At 45.0% G+C, this 23237-nt stretch overlaps 1 protein-coding gene across 3 annotated transcripts in view; it reads left to right on the forward strand.

Annotated features, from left to right (window-relative positions):
• The window catches only part of NAV2 (neuron navigator 2), a 423467-nt gene that overhangs the window by 276623 nt on the left and 123607 nt on the right, over positions 1-23237 (forward strand). For all 3 annotated transcript variants that reach the window (XM_081533713.1, XM_081533716.1, XM_081533715.1), the window contains one exon: positions 20018-20140. In XM_081533713.1, coding sequence (XP_081389839.1) covers positions 20018-20140 — 123 coding nt within the window. The remainder of the gene's footprint in view (positions 1-20017; positions 20141-23237) is intronic.

The raw sequence follows: 23237 nt of genomic DNA on the forward strand, positions 1-23237 counted from the left end.
AATCGAGTGACTTTTGCCTTACGCTGTGGGAGCTGTTAATTAAAACCACTCAACCGTGGAGTTGGAAGAGAGGGAGGGAGACAGAGAGATTGAAGACAGCTAACAGCCGGGCTTCCCTCGCCTTGGCAGGCTGGCGCAGCTATTTTAGAGGTGGACACAGGCTTTACGGTTGAATAAACCCTTTTCCAGAGGTGTGTGTGAGGTTTCCTGGGAACGGCTTTCATTTAATGCCCTGCAGCCAGGCCTCCTGCGCACAAAGCTTCTGCCCAAGTATGCAGAACAGTTAACAATAGGATCATGGTGATGAAATAGCAGCTACCCTCTATTACTGTTTAGAGAGCATTTATAAGTGCCTGGCATGGTGTGCAGCGCTTTATACATCTTGTCTCTTGTCAGCCTCACCGTCATCCGTGTGGTTGTCTGTTCCTCCCAACGGGGATTCAGGGACTCGCAGGGCATCCGTATCTTGCCCAAGGTCACAGAGCTGGTGAGTTAGGGAGCCGGGACCCCAACACACCTGCCTGTAAAGCAGAAGGGCACCCACCCTGTCTCAGGGTGTTTACTAAGAACCTTGTGATCTGCGTAAACATGTTAAAAATCTAACCCCTCTTCTCCCCCTCAAAGCTGCTTCTTCTTCTGTGTTTCCATATCCGTTTCTCTTTCGGAGCCAGAAAATTGGAAAGAATCTCAGACTCTTCCCTTCTCTTGCTCCTGGAAGGCTGGTCACCAAGGTCAATGGATTCTCTCTCTTCGCTGTCTCTTACCGTGGTTTCTTCCAGTCTTTCTGCTCGTGTTTCTCCCCCAGATGATTGCATTTGCCCCTTCCTTGCTTTCTTTGCCTCTGATCCCAGTGATTATCCAACAAGTCCATCCTACTCTTGGGTGAGAAAACTCTTTCTAGAGTTTTCTAGATTTTCTGATTTCGTGATCACCTGCTTATCATTTCTCAGTGGCTCCACCTTGCCTGGTGGGTAAACTCTTGAGTTGCTATGGTTGTATAATAAACGACTCCACAATCTGGCAGCTTGAAAGCAGTGTTTGATGATGCTCACAGGTCTCTGTCTCAGGACTGGGACAAGGTTACAGCAGAGATGGCCTGTCTGTGCCCCCCATGTCTGGAGTCTCATTGGGGAGGCCCCTAGGGCTGGAGCTGGCTTAATATTGGGGATCCATGCTGTTCCAAAGCTTGTTCACTCACACGTCTGACACTTAGGCTGGGACAACTGGAAGGTGAGGACGCCCATACTTCTCTCTGTGGCTTGGCTTCCTTAGAACCTGGAAGCCTCCAAGCCCCAAGGACAAGTGTTACCACGAGCAAAGCAAAGGTGGCCTTTTCTCCTCTACCTTGGAAGTCACAGAGTGTCACTTTCACCCAACCGTGTTGGTCAAAGCAGTCACAGGTCTCCAGATTCACTAAACGGAGCATCGATCCCACCTCTCAGTGGACAGGGCACCTTGAAGAAGACCGTTCGGGATGGCGGTGTTGTGGAGCCATCTTTGGGAAGTACATCTGCCCCATCCTACCCCATGCCTTGTCCAGCAGGCTGAGACACAGGGCCCTCCGTGGTCCTCCGTTGGAGGGCAAGTTTTGTGGAGACAGACCTTGTCTGTCTCACTGACCGTGTCTCTTCTGTGCCCAGCACAGTGCTTGGCACAAAGGAAGCCCTCCTTTTCATTGGGGGAACTCATGAGGGATCTGCTTGCCCAGCCCCATATCTTGTCCTCTCCACTGTCCCCGAATGCCCATTCCTCCTCCACTGGCATTCTGGTCCCGCCACTCTGGACCACTGACATTTTCCTTGATGGACATACCATGCTCTCAGACCTCTGTGCCTTTTACATGCGGTTGCTCTCTCTGTGTCCATAAATCCCTCCCTGCTCCATTTCCACCCACCTGCTGCAGTCCTTTAAGAATCTGCTGAAGCTGGGAAGCCTTCCCTGACAACACCAGCAGATGTCGGGTTCCCTCCGGTGGGTCCCAAACACCTGGTAATGCCTCCCAGATGGCTCATCTCAGTTCCTTTTGCTTTGTCTGTTTGTATGACTGTCTAGATTAGGATATCTGTGAGCAGAGGAATTGTGGCTTTTTACACCTGCATTTCTAACCTCTTCTGCCAGACCTGCTGTATATGCTTAGTGATGTATTTGGAATGAAGGGAGAGAGAAAGAGGGTAATTATAATAGTGGTACCACTGGTACTGATGCTACTGCTGTTGCTGATAATAACGGCACCCAGTGTCTGTGGAGTACTTTTAATGTGGCAGGTGCTTTTCAGGTATTATATCATTGAATTCTTAGAGAAATCCTAGGAGGCCGATAACACTGTTATTATCCCCATTTTATACACGTGCAAACTGTGGATAAAAGAGACTACTTGTCTGAGGTCATCCGGCTACTAAGGGATACAGCCAGTTTCAGTAAGCTTGAGGATTTGGTGCTGCCACCTGCTGGGTTTTAGGTTATAAAGATATATCTTTATAAAGATATAAATCCTACCTTCAACTAGATTAGTAGGTTAATAATGTGGGAGGTGACAGAGTATCTGCTGGCTAGACAATGTCTGTTTTGTTCTTGGTGCCAGGTTTGAAGAGGTTCAGAATCAGGCAAGAGTTTGTTTAGGTGAGGGTGATGAGCAAGGAAAAGGGTTTGAATGTCATAGAAATGTTCACAGAAGCTAGATCTGCTTGACATGGAAAATGCTTAGAAGAGCAGTAGGTTTAAAAGGACCAAACTGAAACTGTAAGTTAGACTTCCATTTTTTATTTCCTAATAAACACGAAGGTGACTATTAAAAACATGCTGAAAATCAAAGCTGTCCAAAGCGGGCTGGGCTCATTGTAAGAACGTGAGCCTCCTGTTCCTGAGAGTAATCAAGCAGAATCTGGAAACCTATTTCCACATGTTGCAGAAGGAATTCTTGCATGAGATGAGGAGCTGAGAGAAGGGACTTATAAAAGTTCTTCCCAGTGTAAGATTCAGGGCGTCCAGCTCCCGTGGAAATTACTGAGGTTCTAATAAGGATGGAGCAGAGCTGAGTGTTGGGCTCAGGAGAAGGTTTCTTTGACAAGCCAGGTCTCCGCACCAGCTTGCAGGTGGTAGACAGGCACCAAAGCTATTCCTCCTGAAAATGGTCTCACGCAAGCCCCTTTCAGATAAGCGCAAAAATGAGACCCGCCTCCTTCCCGGGTGTAGGTTCTGGACTGGCGGCTTTCGGAGGGGCTGTAGAGAATCACTGTCAGCTCAGCGGCTGCACACCCGCCCAGATGTTCCTGAGAGTCACACTCTATCGGTTGTGTAATGAAATCAATAGATTCTCAAAGTGTAAAAAGGTTACAGTATGGAGTAAGCTCGCTCTAAGGATGCAAGGTTGGGGGTCTCCGCTTTGCCCCTGCTCTGTTTGAATGACTATTTCAGCGGATCCATCTCTCATTCTTATCAAAGTAGAAACATTTGAACAAGTGGAAGCCTGAGAAAGTCAGGAATCCCGTTCCTTTGTCCGTGCAGCTGTTGTGACTGCAGCTCCTACAGCCGTGATAGAAGGTAATTCGAGTATCCTGTAGACCACCAGCTTTTGCTTGATTCCTGCTCCGGAGGTCCCTGCCCGGGGTTCCGGCTCCCTCTCAGCCGGCCCTTCCCGCTAGCATGCTCCAGCTGCCCAGGGGTGCCCCGCCCCTCCCTTCTCACACCACCCACCTGTCTGTCCCCAGACTGGCCTGTTTGCCTGGATGCTGGACTCCTGGGTATCTCCTGCCCAAGTGACCTCTTGAGCTCCAGCAGCTGCCTCGCTGGGGGAAGATGCACACCTGTCCTTCATGCAAACACGCCTGTGGCACTGTCCAGCTCCATATGTGTTGAATTCGAGGGGTAGTTTTTGCCTTTCCAACTGAACTCCCTGCTCTGCTGGTTACACTTTTTACTCCTTTTTAGAAAAACCACAGATAATGGGAATTCAGCCATGGGACAACATGACTTCCTTCAGCTCAGGTTCAGGAGTCACTGAGAGAGCGGCACTGACGTTGTTCCCTACACGGGGGACTGTGTTCATGCCGTGCTGTCCCTTCAGTGGGACCTGTGACCCCTCCTTCCAGCCTTTTCTTACTAGCTTTCCCTGCGTGGGGGGTCCCCACCTTCCTAGAAGTCTTCCTTGAAGCCTTTAGCTAACCTAGCCTCTGTGAATATATTTAACTTTTCTCTAAATAGATGCAAGGATGTCTCACTTCTTCGTATTCTCTAAATCCTTAAGACACATATAATATTTATATTAAAACAACTTAATTCTGGGTTATTATTTATTCTTTCATTTAGTCCGCCAAGAACATTTGTTAGGCACCTATCTCAAGAGTTCTAATCACAATCTAGGGACTGCGGGCAGTGAAACAAAAATACAAGCTCAAAAACAATAATTATGCTAATCATAATTATAATAGTACTGGTCCTACATTTATTGAACTTGTTGAGAGACTGGAACACAAGGAGATAAATAGATAAAACAGTTATAACAAAATGGAAAATAAGGGAACCAAACATCAGTTTTATCGTAAAAGATTTGTTGAACATGATTTATTGAGCACAAAAATATATTAAAACGAAGACACAGCAGTGACTACTTCCTAGTTGTGTTTCCTTGAGTAAATCACTTAAACTCTGAGTGTCAGTTCGTCATCTGAGAAATTCTCAAACCAAGTAATCTTGGGGACCCCCCCACACACCTGATCTAATATTCTGTCATTCTGTAAGACTGTGTATTACTGGTTTTCTTCTTAATGCTTGGTTGCAGTTAAAGTTTTAGAGGTACAACCTTTTCAGGTTGGTATCCTAAGTGGAAGGTGGGGAAGGTGATTTTAAAAAAAAATCTGATATTTCAACAGTAAGATGATAGAGGAGGCAGAGTATGGTGAAATGAGACCACTGCATGTCAGTGTAGAGATGAACACAGGGGTTTTTTAAAAATTCTTTTCCATTATGGCTTATCACGATATTGAATATAGTTCCCTGTGCTACAGAGTAGGACCCTGTTGTTTATCCATGCTATATGTAATAGTTTGCATTTATTGTCCCCAAACTACCAAGCCATCCTTCCCCTATGCCCCTCCTCCTTGGCAACCAGAAGTCTGTTCTCTATGAGTCTGTTTCTGTAGATAAGTTTATTTGTGTCATATTTTAAATTGTACATACAGATGTTATAATATGGTATTTGTCTTTCTCCTTCTGACTTACTTCACTTAGTATGGTAATCTCTAGTTTCATCTATTTGCTGTAAATGGCTTTATTTCATTCTCTTTTATGGCTGAGTAGTATCCCATTGTATATATGTACCATGTCTTTATCCATTCCTCTATTGATGGACGTTTAGGTTGTTACCATGTCTTGGCTATTGTAAATACTGCTGTAGTGAACACAGGGGTGCACGTATCTTTTTGAATTACGATTTTCTCCAGATAAATGCCCAGGAGTAGGATTGCTGAATCATATGGCAACTCAAGCATGGTGTTTTAATCATTGAGGAGCACATCATTTGTTTTTTTTGGAGTTTGTACCATGTTGGACCCCATGGGCACATTTTGGAGTAGGAGGGACTTTTATGAATTTTGGTAGCAAAGGACATTTTTCTGTGGCTTAGGGACTCAGGTATTATCTGGGGTATGCCCAGATGGAGGCTGGGCTGACTTTTTCTTTCCAGTGGCCCTTGGTTTGTACATGAAGCCTTTTCACTTTAGGATTTTCTTGTGTTTTTAAGGTTGAGAATTTCAGCATGCCCTGTTTAAGTGATTTACCCAAGGAAAGGATTATGCAATGCAGCTGTTTTGGGGGTGGGAGTGGCACCCCAAAGAGGTAGCTATGAGATCTGCCTGCCGTGGCTCAGGGCAGGGAGGGCCCTTCTGTGCTGTCAGCCATAGGCTGGTTCCCTCCACGTGCATATGCCCAGGGCTACTGCTGGGACTGTGCAACGCATGTTTAGATGACCTCACTTAATATGGAGGGCTGCTGCTTACATAGTTCAGTCTGAACTCTCCAGAAGGAAAATGACTGGCTCCCCTCCTCACAAAACTTGAACTCAGTGTCTTTCGGATATTAAAAAAAAAAACAAACCTCTAATATCCATTAATGTGATCTGAATTGGGAAGAGAGGGGGTGTGAGAATAAGAATAGGTGTGTCCTTAGAGAATTAATGTCTCTTTAGTAGTTCCACATGAACCAAAATTCTGTCAAACTTTATAGAATACCTTATAAAAAAACCTTGGGTCTTTTTAGTTTTTTGTTTAAAATGGTAGATTTATAGCATCAAATATGCTCTTTTAAATTCCTGCCCCACCCCAGCTGTGGGCCCACTCTTGTGGAGAACTGCCGTTCCAGGCTGCCTGTGTTTTGTTTCTGAAGGTGACCGGTGTTTGTGGACAAATGGAAAAGTGCACAGGGTCAGGCATCCTGTGTTGTCAGCTGTTGTGTCTACTGAGCTTGCTGGATTTAGTGGCAGGTAATTCGAGTATCCTTGTGGACACTCAGTTTTGGCTTAATCCCTGTGTTTGAAGGCCAGAGGCCTATATACATATTTCTTTGTGGTTGGAAATAAATTTATTGAATTCCATTTAGAGCGAGTGCCCAGAATAATGAGTTTCTTAATGAAAATGTTACCTGGTAGAAATTTATCATCTAAGACCGCACAGTGAATCCACTGTACCTTTTATTTACTTTTAAAAAATATTTATTTGTTTATTTTTGGTGGTATCCCATCTTACTTGCAGCATGCATGGGTTCTCTTCCGTTGTAGAGCATGGACTTCTCTCTAGTTGTGGCATGTGGGCTCAGTTGCCCCACCACATGTGGGCCCTTAATTCCCCAACCAGGGATGGCACCTGTGTCCCCTGCATTGGAAGGCAGATCCTTAACCACTGGACCACCAAGGAAGACCCCACTATACATTTTAGATCCTTTGTATTGGTACATGTGGGTCTGTGTGAACTAATTTACTTGCTCCAACCCAATGCTTCCTGGCAGATACCTTCTCATCTCTCAAGTTGCCACTTGAGAGTTCCTTCCTCTAAGAAGCCTTTTCTGGCCCTGCTCCCTGGTCTGGCTCTTGCTGAAGCCCATGCAAACATTCACACGTCTGTTTCCCCGACCCAGATACTGAGCTCCTCAGGGTCAAGGAGTGGATCTGATTCTTGTATCCCCAGCACCCAGGCCAGCGCCAACCTGTCAGCAGGGGCTGCATAAACATTTATTAAATGAATGACACCAGCTCAAAAGCAGGACCATCTCTAGGATAGCAGCCTGCATACGGCTCTAGTGTGGTGCTTCCTGCGTCCCCCCAGCTGTTTGCAGAAATCTTTGCTGAGGCCAGGTGGTAACTCAAGGCCTGCTTTATGCCTCAGACTGCAGAAGGAAGGGCTTGCCTCCCATTTACATTAGTCACCTCAGTCCTCCTCCTGTTCTCAGTGAAAGTGAAAGTCGCTCAGTTATGTCCAACTCTTTGCGACCCCATGGACTATACAGTCCATGGAACTCTCCAGGCCAGAATACTAGAGTGGGTAACCGTTCCCTTCTCCAGGGGATCTTCCCAATCCAGGGATCAAACCCAGGTCTCCTGCACTGCAGGCAGATTCTTTACTGTTTGAGCCACCAAGGAAGTCCCCACCTGTTCCCAATATTTTTGGGCATTTCTTTCAGGTGGGGTCTAGGTAAGACGAAGTGAAACTTGCATAAACCGAAACTCAAGTGCCAGCTGGCTTCTCCCCAGTTTGGTAGTGACTCGGGTTATTACCAAGCGGTGTCTACCAGCAACCGAAAGGGAAAGAGACTCTGGGTATCTGATTCCCACTGCCAGGAGCTCTAGTCATCTTGGAAAGGAAACACACAATCCTGAATGCTGGCACAGATTCTACCGACTTAAGGCAAAAAGTGAACTTGTGTCATAGAGAACTTTAGGGGTCAGGAGTCATGTCAGAAATCACAGGAATGATAAGGTGTAGCAGCATCCAGAAGATTGGCAAGTGTGTCCTAGTGCATAAGAAGTGCCTAGGAGGACAGACAGGTTCTCTTGACCCAGCAGAAGGCTCTTTCGGGGTAAGGGCATCTAGTTATGATGCCCCTGCTAAGCCTTCCACAGATGGCCCCGGCACTCCGTGTTCTCTCCTGTCCCTTCCCAGTCTGGGCTTCCACAGTTGGACTTAGGCCTGAAAGTCCACAACCAAGTGATAGTATTTTAGAAGGGTTCTAAAAACTCTTATCAGGCATCAATCTGAGATGGAGAGGCCATTAGGAATCAGGAATCGGGTACTCTTACCATACACATTGTTCCCTTAATATACAGGGCCAAGACTAGTTACTGTGAGGATTAGAAATTTAAGTTACTGTTACACTATAGTCACGTTTTGGTGACTCTTGAACTCTTAGGGAAACTGAGGTCAGTCTAGCTCACAATTCCTCCATCCAAGGCTCCAGATTTAAGGCAGCATTTCTGAAAGCTTGATCCTGACTACAAGAAAAAATTTAAGAGAGAAAGAAAGGAAGTGTGGAAGGAAGGAAGGGAGAGAGGGAGGGATGGAGGGAGGGAGAGAAATTTACTTACACGTCTGTTAAAAATACAGTTTTGGGGGAAGGGATGAATGAGGGAGACAGGACATCTTTAAGGCAATAAAACATTATCTGTATGAGACTGTGATGGTGGATATATATCATTATGCATTTGTCAGAACCCTTAGAGCACAATGTAATGTAAACTATGGACTTTGGTTAATAATATGTCGATATGATGGATAATAATTAATAATGTTAGTATCAAATATTAATGTGTCAGTATTAGTTCATCAGTTTTAATAAATGTACCACATTGATACAAGATGTTAGGGGAAACTGGTAGTAGAGGGAAAGAAGTTTAATGGAACTCTGTATTTTCTTCTGTGAAATTTCTCTGTAAACCTCTAAATGCTCTTAAAATATAAGGTCTATTTAAAAATTCAGGGTTTGGGCCCCGCTAATGGCATTCTGCATCTGTGAATCTGGGGCCTTGAAGTCTGCATTTTTCTCAGGTTCCCCAGATGATTTGGGTATATTCTCAGGTTTGAGAATTCCTGGATATCAGTCAATCTCCTTTCACCATCTGTTTCATTCCAAGAAAGAGCTTAAAGAGGCTTTGTCTAGAGAGCTGTCTCCTGTGTGCTAGAATGTGTTTCATCTTTCAGTAGGTGGACAAAAAGCTTCCTGCTCGTGCTAGAAATTCTTGCTGCAATCCCACACTGACAGTTGAACCACAATAAAGAGAATTCAGGCCAGACCAAATACCAGACATGGGGACTGTCAAATTTCCAAAGCATGCAGCCTTTCTTCAGGAGGGTGACCTGCCAACGCCCATTTTAAACAAGAATAGTTACAGGTTGTAATGAAAAATTTATGTGTGTGTATTTATTTCAATGGGCTTCCCTAGTGGCTCAGTTGTAAAGAATCCGCCTGCCGGTACAAGAGACACGGGTTTGATCCCTGGGTCAGAAAGATCCCCTGGAGAAGGAAATGGCAACCCACTCCAGTATTCTTGCCTGGGAAATCCCTTGGACAGAGGAGCCTGGTCCATGGGGTTGCAAAGAGTCAGACACGACTTAACGACTAAACAACCAAAATTTATTTCAATAGGAGTGATAAATAAGGGTTAATTGTTGTAATCCTGGGCTCTCTGTGTGATTGTACATTTTATTAGTACAGTTACAAGTTCTTAAAGATATATGTATAGATCCTTAGGCGAGTTAAACCAAAATGCTCTGGCAATCAACACTAGATGGAATTTCATTAAGCTTGTGAAAATCCACGTTGCATTTTACAAAAGATGCAAGAACCATAACAGTGTGTTTCATCACCACGCAGGAATTTTACCACTTGCTCAGTCTCTCTTCTGCTGGAAGTTTGGTGGGGGCAAGCCCAAACCCACAGTAGTGATCAACTCAAGTCCGTATGCTAAAATTCAAGATGACTTGTGAGCTATAGCAATGCCATGTGCCACCCTGAGTCCATTTACAGCAAAGACAAGCAAACACTTTGCTATTTGTAAACTATATATGTTGAAGGGACAGACCCAGCCAGGATCCACTTCTGCCCTAACTCCGCAAGGGGCCATGAACATGGGGCCAGGTTGGGGTGGGTGCGGGTGGTGGTCTGTGAACTAACTAGAACTGGATACTCATTTTGTACATATGTGAGGTTAACCTCCATGGCTTTCACTGGTTTCTCTAAGGAATCCACAACTCAAGAAGATTTAGAAATTTCTGCTTTCGATAATGATCTCTAGACTATTTTTGGTTGTGTCAAAAAAGAGCTTGTTCCTCTGTTAGACATTGTACTTGTTTTTTAAACATATATGTGCTTTGTCACTGAAATACTGTGTATACTGCAATAACTGCCTACACCCAGGATTTACAAGTGACATGATAAGAAATAAATAAAACAGGAACATTTTAGTTTTCATCACTGTGGATCATCTTATGCCCCCTACTATGGAGACCACTGCCTGAGGTCGCTGCTTTCCATTCTTTCATGCACATTAGAACCTCCTAAGGTCCTTGTTGAACTGCAGAGTCTGATTCAGGAGGTCTAGGTTACCACAGTTCTAGTAAGTTGCCAAGTGATGCTGAAGCTACTGGTTCAGTGGTAGGTAGAGGGTGAGGCAGGTGTTGATGTTTGTGGCATGACCTCCGCAGCGTGCCTTCTTCTCTCTTCAAGCAGCTTCGCAGCACCTGGCTTTTGGAAATAAAGTCTATGACATCACTTTCCCCCAGTGACACCTAATGGGGCCCCCTGGGACCCTCTGACTTCTCCTTCTCCCAGGCCTGCCTTTTCCTGCTCTTACCTCTGTCCCCGTGGCCTGCCAGGATTGAGCTCTGGTCTGACTAGCTTAGCAACATCTTTGCAGCACTCCCCAGAGAGGTGTGCTCTGGTGACTAAGTAAGTAGCCAGGGTAGGCTTCAGACCTCCTGAGGCCGGCTCACTTCTGTCACAGGCTCGCTTTCCTGCTGCACCAGGGTCAGAGAATTGAGCCTGGACTTCTGGCTCGCTTCACAGCCAGGACTGACTCGGTAAGATGGAGTGAGATACAGATGAGCCATGGAAGGAGTGGGTGCCCCTGGAGCTGTGGATGCTCCAGGTCGGTGGCTCCTGGCCATTGAAGGAACTTTCCTACAGTGAAAGGGATATCTATCTGCCATGGTCCTGTTCTGTGCTCTGAGCCAAGGTGGGTGTTCTAGGAGTGAGCGGAATAATGGCAGATTCTGCTAGAGAGGAAAACTGAAGTCTCATATCCTCCGAAAAAGGGCAAGATACCAGCTTGGGGATTTCCTGGAGAAGCAGCCATCCTAGAACACAGTGGGAGGCGGTGCCCCATCCCTGTGCTGGGCAGACAGGTAGGAAACTGGTCCTGTGGATCTGCACCTCCTCCTCTCCCGCTGCCAGCAGGATTGTTGGAGGAGTCCCCCAAAAGACATGAACACCATAGAAATGTTTCTTGATTATTTGTGTTGCCTATCTGGATTATTTATGCATCAAGTTTTATTATTGGAGGGCAACCTAACCAAGAAAGACACTCAAACCTTAGACTTGCTCTCCAGAGGCTGCCGTGGGTTTTGTTTCATTGCATGTCAGTTTGGGATGATCCATGATAGGGCTTCCCTGGTAGTTCAGACGGTAAAGGATCTGCCTGCAATGCCAGAGACTTGGGTTCAATCCCTGGGTCGGGAAGATCCCCTGGAGAAGGGAATGGCAACCCACTCCAGTATTCTTGCCTGGAGAATCCCATGAACAGAGAAGCATGGCGGGCTACAGTCTATGGGGTCACAAAGAGTCAGACACAGCTGAGCAACTAACACTCACACACACACACACACACACACACACACACGCATGCACACGATAGAGAAGCAGCAGCACCGTGTTCTTTGATTAGGATTCACCTTTATTTGGTTTTTGTGTTAAATCTGTAGTGGGTAAGGTCTGAGAATTGCTCTGTGATATGTTTCCTGTCATTGAAGGTGGAGGCAGTGAGGGGTGGCTTGGTAAATGAAATATGTGATATTTGTGTCAGCTTTTATGCCTAAAAACTGAGGGCAAAGTGGTTCCCGTAGTAAAATCTTAAGTGCCTAAATTTTAGTGCTTCAGTCTTCTTATTCTTCTTATTTTGCTAGAGAAGAAAACTGAACTCTCATAAGTCTCCCAAAAAGAACATTGAAAAATCAAAAAATCTGTTTTTTTCCCCCAACCATATTTTTGCATTTCAAATGTGTCTTCTCCGCTTAAGCTAAACGGAACAGATTGTTTTCTGTCACTAAGATTGACTTTCTTCAAAAGGATTCAGGCAGCTTTGTTAGACTCACTTGTTGGTTTGTCCTTCTATGACCCAGAGTGAAGTTTATTCATTGCACTTCTAAGAGGCTCTAAACTAAAGGGATCCTTTTACAGGTTTGTCTAGAAACTCAATTTACATCCTAATAAACTTCAAATGTAAATGTCAGGCCCATTGTCATGGAGTGAAGAGCGCTGTGAAAGCATTTGTTGTTTGAGGACTTGGCTGCTGCTGAAACTCAAATGCAAGGACTTTTCAGCAGCCCACATCATTTTCTTTAACCTTATACAACAAAGTATGTGTTGATGTATATGTTCATATATTTATATTGATGTTGGCAGGGAATAGCTTTTTTGTATGCAATTCTTTTATTCCATTTTTCTTTGCTATGTTCACATTTAAACCAAAAGTGTGTCCAAAAAACACAGACATGCTGCCATGTCTTTGAAGAAAAGTAATCACTTAGACTTGATTTTTTGTTTGTTTGTTTGTTTTTATTGCTTTCATTTTTTGCATCTGAAAGTTTTTCATTTTTTTATGTTGTGCTCTAATAGGAATACACTAGACTCTTGTCAATGTACAAATTGCTTTCCCTTCCCTTCTCTTACCTCCCCCAGTTCTTGACAAAAGGTGATTTCCTTTGCGATTATTGAGAGCCCCTTTGTGTTCCTTATGCTCCATGTTGGGAACTTCAGGAACAAGGGGTCCTCTGTCCCCACTTCTGAAGGTGACTCATGCCAGTTTCACTTGTTCGACATTAGTGCCTCACTACGCACATTTCAAGGAGACGAGATCTGTTGACAATGCTGGACTCAGAATCTAGCGTGTTTGTTCTGACAGGTCCTATGAGATTCCAGAGCTTTTTCATACCTCCCGTCAGTTACTCAGGATGCACCTATTCTGTTGAGAAAGTTCCTTGTCCTAGATGTGTTGCCGTCACAACTAAAGTTGCCTTTAGTTGGAGGGATGGTGAGGTCTATTCTGCAAGTCTGATCATTCCCTGAAGGTCTGGGGTGCCTCAGATGGGACCCAGACCAGCAGCATGTTCTGGAAAATATACAGGAGGAAATATCAGTGAAACATTGCTCACCAAAAATAGAGTGTTGGATGGTGGAGGTATTGAAAAGTCAGTGTTCTCTTTCAAACGAAAGCCTGAATTCATGGGCTTACCCCCTTCATAGCTTACCCAGCTCCCAGACAAAGGTCTCTGCCCCTCTTGGCCTCCAAGCCCTTCTTGACTGGGCCCCAGTCCCCTTGCAGCCCAGCTCCTGTCTTTGTTCCTGCTGTTCTGGCAACAGTGAACTACTTCCCATCCTCTTACCTTCCTCTCAGCTTTTGTACATGCCATCTATGTGCCTAGATGGATCCTCCTCCTTTGACTGGCAAACTCCTGTGCACCCTTCAAAGGCCAACTTAAATAGCATCCCTCTGTGACCTCTGTCCCCTGTGTGCGCAGAGCCTGTCGTACATCTCTCTGTACTGTACATCTATCTCCTACCACTCATCATGTGGTAGGAGAGCTGCCTACTTACATGTCTGAGAGCCTTGTCAATTTTGAGCTTCACCAGGGCAGGGCAGGGCAGGAATGAGATCTGTGTAATCCCAGCCTGGCATAGTGCCTGGTACACAATATTTGTGGAATTGGAAGGGGAGGAGGGACTTCAGTGTCACTACTCAGAGACACAGGCCATCACTGCTACTTATAGTAACAGTTGTTCAGTCACTAAGTCATGTCTGACTCTTTGCAACCCCATGAACTGCAGCATACCAGGCTTCCCTGTCCTTCACCATCTCCTGGAGTTTGCTCAAACTCATGACCATTGAGTCGGTGATGCCATCCAACCATCTCATCCTTGGTTGCCCCCTTCTCCCCCTGCCTTCCCTCTTTCCCAGCATCAGGGTCTTTTCCAGTGAGTTGGTTCTTTGCATCAGGTGGTCAAAGTATCAGAGCTTTAGCTTCAGCATAAGTCCTTCCAGTGACTATTCAGGGTTGATCTCCTAAAGGGCTCCTAAGGTAGCAGACCCTGGGCATTATAATGTCTCAGTCAACCCACCATGGCCCTATGAGATAAATCAGTAGTTTCAACTATCCTGCAGATGAGGAAGCTGAAACTTGGAGAAATTACCCGCCCCCAAAAGTGACAAAGCTGGAATTTGAACCCATCTACCGGCACAGTGATCTTGACCTGTTTCCTTGTCTTCATCTGAAAAATAGAGATAAAAGTAATACTTGATAAGACTCTTGAAGATGTCAGGATTTCTGTGAGGCACTTAGCACAGCATCCGGCCAGCATCAGTAACCCTCAGTACTTGCTAACAACGATGCACACAAGGGCCCTCAGCTAGCATGAGGCCGGGAAGACTGAACCCAGGACTCACTGATGACACAGCCATGCTCCTAACTCTGATGCTCATGAGCCACTCCAGCCTTGAAAAGCAAGAAAAACACCCACAGACACCCTGGCTCTTTAACAGAGGCTCCTGCTGTCCATCCAGGGGCCTCTGGGGAAGCAGCACAAGGTGGAGGATAGTGTTGAAATTGTGCAGGTGCTTGGTGGCTTAGCCAGGACCCCGGCAAGCAAACATTAGGATATTACCAGCACCTCACTAGGCTCCAGCACTAATGATTTATTTCCCCAAGGAGAAGGAAAGTGCGGCCCTGGGGCTCAGGGATTTGGTCCCTAGATCAGCTGGTTCCTTTCCTTGTGACCTCAGGCAAGTCGTTGCCTCTCCATCCAATGCAAGCCTCTGATAAAGCTCGCAAGATGGGACCCAGCCATCCCACCCAGCCTCCTGAGCCTTCAGGACCACAAACCTGTTCACCCTTCTGCTCAAAGGCTAGTGCAACACACCAGTGACTGCTTCATCTCTAAATTATGCTTCCTTAAACTGAACTGATGGATGTCTATATTGATGTATTCAGTAGCCAATTCCTACGAAATTTGGGTTGAACCAAAGTATGTGTATTTTTCATTGAGACCAGAAGAGTTATTTAAAAATATATCCAGGGCTTTTTATACTGTATTTGGTGGAATAATAATTATAGAAATAAGAAATTTAAGTTCTTGAGTGTGAGGCTAGTTCAAGTGACAGTGCTGTACTGTCTTGCAGTGAGAGGACATAGAATTTATTTTGAATATTATTTAAAAAATTATGATTTAATGCATTTTTACAAACCTATGGAGGAAGAGGTAAATTCCCTCTTTTCCTTAACCACTTCCTCCTGACTCCTCCCTCCCCTTGCCTCTCTCTCTCACACACACACATACATATATGCACAAAATGAATGGAGCAGATTTGTAAGGAAACTGGATCATATCACGCTGGTAGCATTCGACTCTGCCTTTCAGTCTTTGGTCCATTTGAGAAGGCTGCTGCTGCTAAGTCGCTTCAGTCATGTCCGACTCTGTGCGACCCCATAGACGGCAGCCCACCAGGCTCCGCCGTCCCTGGGATTCTCCAGGCAAGAATACTGGAGTGGGTTGCCATTTCCTTCTCCAGTGCATGAAAGGGTCAAGTGAAAGTGAAGTCACTCAGTCGTGTCCGACTCTTAGGACTCTTAGCGACCCCATGGACTGTAGCCTACTAGGCTCCTCCGTCCATGGGATTTTCCAAGCAAGAGTACTGGAGTGGGGTGCCATTGCCTTCTCCATTTGAGAAGGCAGAGGATCCTGATTTATCCTTGACTCCTCCCACCTACCCCTACCCCCCCATCTCTCTGCCTAAACAAGATCAGAATTCCCGGTAGCCGTTGACAAGCTAAGTTAGCCTATCCAGTCCCACCTATCCAAGGCCCCCCACTATCATCAGTGGTCAGTTTTTGACACCTTGCACCTGGCAATACCAGGCTGGAGGCTGCAGCACATCTCAGCATTCAGACTCTGGAAGCTCAGCAACCTCTGCTCTTGGCCTTCACGGAAAGCCAGGGCTGTATATGTGTGGGCCTCCATCCACACGCCCAGGTGCGTGTCATCGCCCTACCATGTATATTGTTTCACCAGCAGTAAAACATCCAGCAGGGAAAAGAATGCTTTAATTAGTTTGTTTGTCCTTTGACAAGATCTCCCCAGTTGAAAAATTTTTGTTTATCTCTATGGAGAAGGCAATGGCACCCCACTCCAGTACTCTTGCCTGGAAAATCCCACGGACGGAGGAGCCAGGTAGGCTACAGTCCGTGGGGTCGCTAAGAGTCGGACACAACTGAGCGACTTTACTTCCACTTTTCCCTTTCATGCACTGGAGAAGGAAATGGCAACCCACTCCAGTGTTCTTGCCTGGAGAATCCCAGGGAGGGCGGAGCCCGGTGGGCTGCCGTCTATGGGGTCGCACAGAGTCTGGACACGACTGAAGCGACTTAGCAGCAGCAGCTGAGCGGGCTTTGCTGAAATCGAAATTAACTGCCATGCTTAACGGTGCAGTAGATTGTGTTTTGAACAGCTTCCACTGAAATCTCCTTGAAAGGACATTGGATCTAGAAAGTCTAGCCTCTGGCAGAGTTACTGCATTTTGGTGTAGGTACTTTTTTTCCTCCTTATGCTGATTGTAGGATGCACACACAGAGCTCACCACTGGATCCTGGGTGACTGTATCTATTGGGTGAGTGGGTGGATGGATGGACAGGTGGGTTGACTGGCAGGTGCTCAGTCATGTCTGAACCTTTGTGGCACCATGGACTTTAGCCCATCAGGCTCTTCTGTCCATGGAATTTTCCAGGCAAGAAAGCTGGAATGGTTGCCACTTCCTCCTCCAGGGGATCTTCCTGACCCTGGGATCTTCCCAAACCAGGGATTGAACCCACATCTCCTACATTGGCAGGCAGATTCTTTACCACTAGTGCTGCGTGGGAAGCTCCTGACTGGCAGATAGACAGTTTAATTGCCATATGACTTAGATGTCAAATTTTCTGACGTTTAAGAGGAAAAAAAACCTGTAATTGGTTTCCTCCCAAAATGTTTTTGCTAAACTTCACCCTATGTCTGTGTCTTTGGATTTCATTCAACAAAAACAATATTTGTTAAGCGCTTAGTATGTGTTGGGACATAGAATATAGATTTGAACAAAATAAAATAGTCCCTTCTCAAAGAGCTTACTATCTAGTGTGGGAACCAAGAATCAGAAAGTCATTACACAGGGCTTTCCTGGTGGCTCAGTGGGAAAGAATCCGCCTGCCAATGCAGGAGATACATGTTCAATCCCTGATCCTGGAAGATCTCACAATCTGTGGAGCAACTAAGCCCATATACCAGAACTACTGAAGCCTGAGTGCCTAGAGCCTGTGCTCTGCAACGAGAGAAGCCACCGCAATGAGAAGCCCTCACACGGCAACTAGAGAAAAACCCTTGCAGTAGCAAAGACCCAGCACAGCCAAAAATAAATAAATAAAAAATTTTAAAGTCATTACACAAATAATTACTTAAATATAGCTATGATGGCTGGAATTTTTTGGTTTTTCTTTTTACTTCTTTATTGAGGCCTATGTCAAATACCATAAAATTCTTTTTATTTTTTTTCAATTTTTAAAATTTTTATTTATTCTTGGCTGCACTGGGTCTTTGTTGCTGCACATGGGTTTTCTCTAGTTAACGATGAGGGAGAATGGCGCTCTCTTTGTGGTGTGCAGGCTGCTTATTTATTGTGGTGGCTTCTTTTGTCACAGAGCATGGGCTGTAGAGTGCAGCCTCAGTAGCTGTGCCTCGGCGTGGGAGATCTTCCCAGAGCAGGGATCAAACCTGCGTCCCCTGCATTGACAGGTGGATTCTTATCCACTGGACCACCTCAAGTCCCTAAAATTCATCATTTTAAAGTGTACGATTCAACCACAAACAATTGGTTTGACTGACTTCAACAGATATTCCATTATATTGGCTTTGTGATCATTAATGTCACAAATAGGGGGTGAAAAGGGCCATCAGAGAAGTCAGTTCAGATGTGGTATTGGTTTGACTGACTTCAACAGATATTCCATTATATTGGCTTTGTGATCATTAATGTCACAAATAGGGGGTGAAAAGGGCCATCAGAGAAGTCAGTTCAGATGTGGTATCCTGGAAGCTGCCCTGAGGGAGAGTTCTTTTGACCCAAAGCAGAAGCTCCTCATCCAAGACAGCTCCCATGAGAACTTTCTTCTGTGATCCTACTGGTTCTGGCAAACTTCCACAGCATCCTATAAGTCCATTTTTCTTAGAATATATTCCAAAAAGTTCCTAAGCTAGACATAAGAGAATCTCAAGTATTGAGAACCCTCAAGATCTACCCCATATATTCTAAAGCCAAGATACCAAAGGCAGTGAAATATTCCATGATGTACTAATAGCTCAGCTGACTGTTGAACCAAAATAATCACTCATTCATTGGTCTTTTCACACCCTGTTATTGGACTTGAAAAGTAAATCACTTGCATTTTCAGATGTGTTGCAAATCTGATGGGGCCCATGGGGGAATTAAAGGGTTCTGAGTTTGATTTCTGGCTCTGCTCAAGTTTTGCTTTGCATTCTCCTCTGGAGATGGGGATGATGGCACAAGCAGTCTCCTCTGAGGGGTGTCTTGGAGTAACCAGGGTGGTTGAAGTAAAGCTGCTTTGGACCTGAAGTACTTCCTTGTGCGTGCACGCATGCATGCTTAGCCTCTCAGTCATGGCCGGTTCTTTGAGACACCATGGACTGTAGCCCACCAGGTCCTCTCTCCATGGGATTTCCCAGGCAAAAATACTGGAATGGGTTGCCATTTCCTCCTCCAGGGGATCTTCCTAACCCAGGGATCGAACTCATGTCTCCTTCATCTCCTGCAGGCAGATTCTTTACACTGAACCACCTGGGAAGCCAAACTACTTGCTACTGGTAGCTAATCTTTCAGGAGCTGATCTGATTGGTGGATAGTCAGCTATCTATACAGAAAGTCTCAGGGGTCTTCCCTTCCCATGACAACACTGATTTCATAGGAAGATAGCTCTGTGGCATCAACTTGAAGTTTAGATAAGTAACATTACTGTTATTCAGAGAGCTTGGGACACCCCCCTAAGACATCAGTATCAAAGGTGAAATTTACCATTGCACATACTTTAAGATAATCGCTATCTTAATAACATCTTCTGTTTATGTGGTCTTATACAAATTATAGAGCACTTTGATACTCCTTATCTCACTAATTCCCATGCCCATCTGGTGATGCAGGAAGACTGTGATATTCACAGAGTTTGGATGAAAAATCCAGGACTTGCCCATGATGACAAAGCTGGCTCCTGTATCCTCCATCTTTTCTTACCATCCTTCTTAAAAATCTTGCCTACTTTTTCCCCTGTGCTGTTCTGTAGTATTTTTCCCTAAGATTTGCCAGTGACTTGTCAGTTGCCTTCACAGTACTTAGGTAAAACACCTGCTTGTATAATTGCTGACATTAAAAAGAATGTCATGAATGCATCTGATAGTTAATTTTTTCACTAGTTCCCTTCTGCTCCATAGATCCCTGTGAGTTTGTGTTAATTAATCTGAATTTTATTTTTGCTAGCAAGCTGGTGATCCTTTGGGTTGAATCAGCTGAGTTATCTCTAGGCTGTGATCAGTGACAGAACCTCAGGAAAGCCTTGGTTCCTTCCGTCTTAGGGCACAGGATGGCCATGCAGGGCTTCTCGATATGAACGGCAAGATGGTCCATGACTTGCCCTTAACCAGATATTTGCATCATCCCTTTCTCCTTTCAAAGGTACATGACCGATGGTGGACTTGGCCTCTACACCCGCCGCCTGAACCGGCTCCCTGATGGGATGGCTGTGGTGCGGGAGACCCTGCAAAGAAACACCTCCCTGGGCCTCGGAGATGCTGACAGGTAAGCCTGCTCCACTTGGGGTTGCCCAGATGTGGAGGTGACTCCAATGGGGCCTGAGAAATGAGGGCAGTCATAGTGAGAGCCAATGCGTGCTGCTTTAACCCACCAGAGGCTGGGAGGCCTTGAGGCCAGGCCTGAGGTTAGGAGCTGGCCCAGCAGGTGGAAGAGGGCTCCTGACCAGCTCTTGCATCCTGCTTCTAGGTGGTGGTTAGTGGTTCTGACAGCAAGAGCCCAGGGAGTTTAGGCTGGGAAGGTTTTTGTTGTTGTTTTACTGTTGCTATTGAATCTTTATCAGTTCAGCAGGCCCTGGGGATCTGCTCTGCTTCCTCCATTAGCCAGCTTTCTAGGTATTGCATCTTGGAAGCAACAAAGTCCCTGGTGATGCACAGAAGGTCTTTGTGCAGAAGAGAGCTCCCCAGCCATGACTGAGCAGGCTTCCCCATAACTCTGTTGCCTGGTGATAAGAGGCAGGGCTTAACCACGTAGTTTATACACTGCATGCTGTGTAGTTGTCATGATTGGGCTTGACCAGCCTTCATTGCTTCAGAGACAAAGAAGAGCTTCAGAAAACTCTGTAATAAAGAAGAAAGTTGGCTTACAAGTTTCTAGTCTTTGACACAAGCCGATTCTATGACCGTGAACTATCTGTTAAGGAAGGGGTTTGGGCTGTATGGTTTCCAAGATCCCTTCCAGCTCTGATGTGCTGTATTTCTGGATTTCAGTACCCTTTAATGATCTGACTGTTGAAGAATTTTTTCTGGCATACTTGACCTCTTGCCACTTCTGGGTTGACGAGACAGAACATGGAATTTCGATGTGAGCGGTTTGAAATCACTCGGTTCTTTTTGGAGGCGAAATCTCCTGTGTCAGAAAGCCAAATATTTGTTGCACCAGACCAGCTTCTTGCTCTTCTCTTAATAGGACATAGTTTTTACAGAGAGTGAAATGGCTTCTGTAGTTCCCTGGCTTCAGAGATATAGGGCAGCATTATTAAAGAGACATACCCCGAAGTTTCCCCTGGAAATGGAATTTGCTGAAAAGGAATCTTCACCTTCTCTTGGGGAAGGCTTGGAGGCTTGGGCTGGTGTGAAGAGTGCTGAATTAGTTGTCAGGAACTTGGCACATGCCCAAGGCCTAGGCTCAGCCACCAACTCGACCGTGTCCTTCTCAGAGTCTCCTCAGCACCCAAGGTAGTGATTTATACCACAGAGGACTAAAGACTTACCACTGCAGTGCCAATTCAAGTCAGCTTTTTTCCTGTGATTTTATTTAAAGTATTGGTTTAAAAATTCTATAGAAAGACAAACCATTTGAGAACTCTAAGGCTAAAACTCTCTGTGACTAAAATCTTTAGAGTAAATATCAGCAAAAGAAAAATCAGTTGTAACACCCCCATTGGAGCGTGCACAACTTGTTAAATTATTTTGTTTATTGGTATTCTCTTGTAAACATGGAATTGCTCAGTAAATCTATTCGCATAAAGTGATGGCCTTACAAGGTACATTTCCCCTTGTAGCAAAAGTAGTGTCTGCACTAGGCAGTTTAATTTAATGCTTCAGTGCAGGGTTAATGGAATGATTATAGACCACAGCTGAGCTTGCTTTTGCTTTTGGAGGTGGAAGATTTGGGTTTGGGCGGGAAGGATGGGTGGCATTTGTTTTGTTGTTCCAGCTCAGTGTCCACGGTTAACAAAACAGACAACAGCGTCTTCTGGTTTTCCCCAAACTGGAATTGCTCAGATGTGATCATTTAAGACTAAATGGATAATGAGCCAACTTTTAAAGAAAGAATTCAGGTGGCTTAAAAAAAAAGATTTAATAATGCTCATAAATTTTCTATTTTATAGAAGTTGGGACCCGTAGGCAGTGAGATAGTCTGTATTACTCTTTTTTTTTTTAATACTACACTGTCATTTATTTATTATTTTTATTTATTTATTATTGGCTGTGCTGGGTCTTCATTGCTGCACACAGGTTTTCTCTAGTTGCAATGAGTAGGGGCTAGTGAGATGCGTGGGCTTCTCACTGTGGTGGCTTCTCTTGTTGCAGAGCACGAGGCTCTAGAGCACGTGGGCTTCAGTAGTTGTGGCGCACGGGCTTAGTTGCTCTGCAGCATATGGGATCTTCCTGGACCAGACATCGAGTCTATGTCGCCTGCATTGGCAGGTGGATTCTTAACCCCTGGACCACCAGGGAAGCTCCTATATTATTCTTGCATATGTTAAATTACTTTTTTCAAAGTTAGTGTAAACAGGCCATAATAATGCTTTATCTTTGACTCAGTTGAAATAGTAGTAGATTGGTTTCTTTCAAGTTCTTCATGTAAGCATGCATACTAAGTCGCTTCAGTAATGTCCAACTCCTTGTGACCCTATGGACTGTAGCCTGCCAGGCTCCTCCATCCATGGGATTCTCCAGGCAAGATAGTGGAGTGGGTTGCCATGCTCCCCTCCAGGAGATCTTCCCAACCCAGGGATCTAAGCCGAGTCTCTTAGGTCTCTTGCATTGGCAGATGGGTTCTTTACCATTAGCGCTACCTGGGAGGCCCTGGTCTTATAAATCTTCCCAAAACTCTGTTCTAAATGAGTGTTCCACAAAGTGCAATGCTAACATTATTGGTATAGAAGTAATTTTAGATGGTAGACAGGGAAATACTTCTTTTTAACAATTACATTTTAATTAAAAAAAAAAAAAAACCCTTGCATCTAACATCTCAAACCCATGATTTTACACACATTTCTTAGGGTCAGGATAGTGTACACTTGGAACAATTTAATGTGAAATATCAAGGAATAATATCACAGATAGTGTGCAGATAGATTAAAAAATAAAAAGTACTGTGCACATGGCTGCAGGCTAGGTAATACAGTTCCTATCCCTGTAACTAGAAATATGTTGTTTAACAAGTAATTTAGAAAAGTGAGAAAAAAATGCAAAGAACCTTTCCAGAAGTCTTCCCTTCTAACCTGAAACAAGAGCCAAGATACTTCCATGAATTTTTTTTTTTTCAATAAAAGGCCCAGTCCTTAAGGATTCACACACAAACAGTAAATTACATGAGTTCTACGAAAGAAATAGGAAATGAACTGAGAGATGAT

The sequence above is a fragment of the Giraffa tippelskirchi genome, chromosome 10 (genome assembly GCF_054371585.1).
Source record: "Giraffa tippelskirchi isolate mGirTip1 chromosome 10, T2T-mGirTip1v1.2.pri, whole genome shotgun sequence".
NCBI classification, from domain to species: domain Eukaryota; kingdom Metazoa; phylum Chordata; class Mammalia; order Artiodactyla; family Giraffidae; genus Giraffa; species Giraffa tippelskirchi.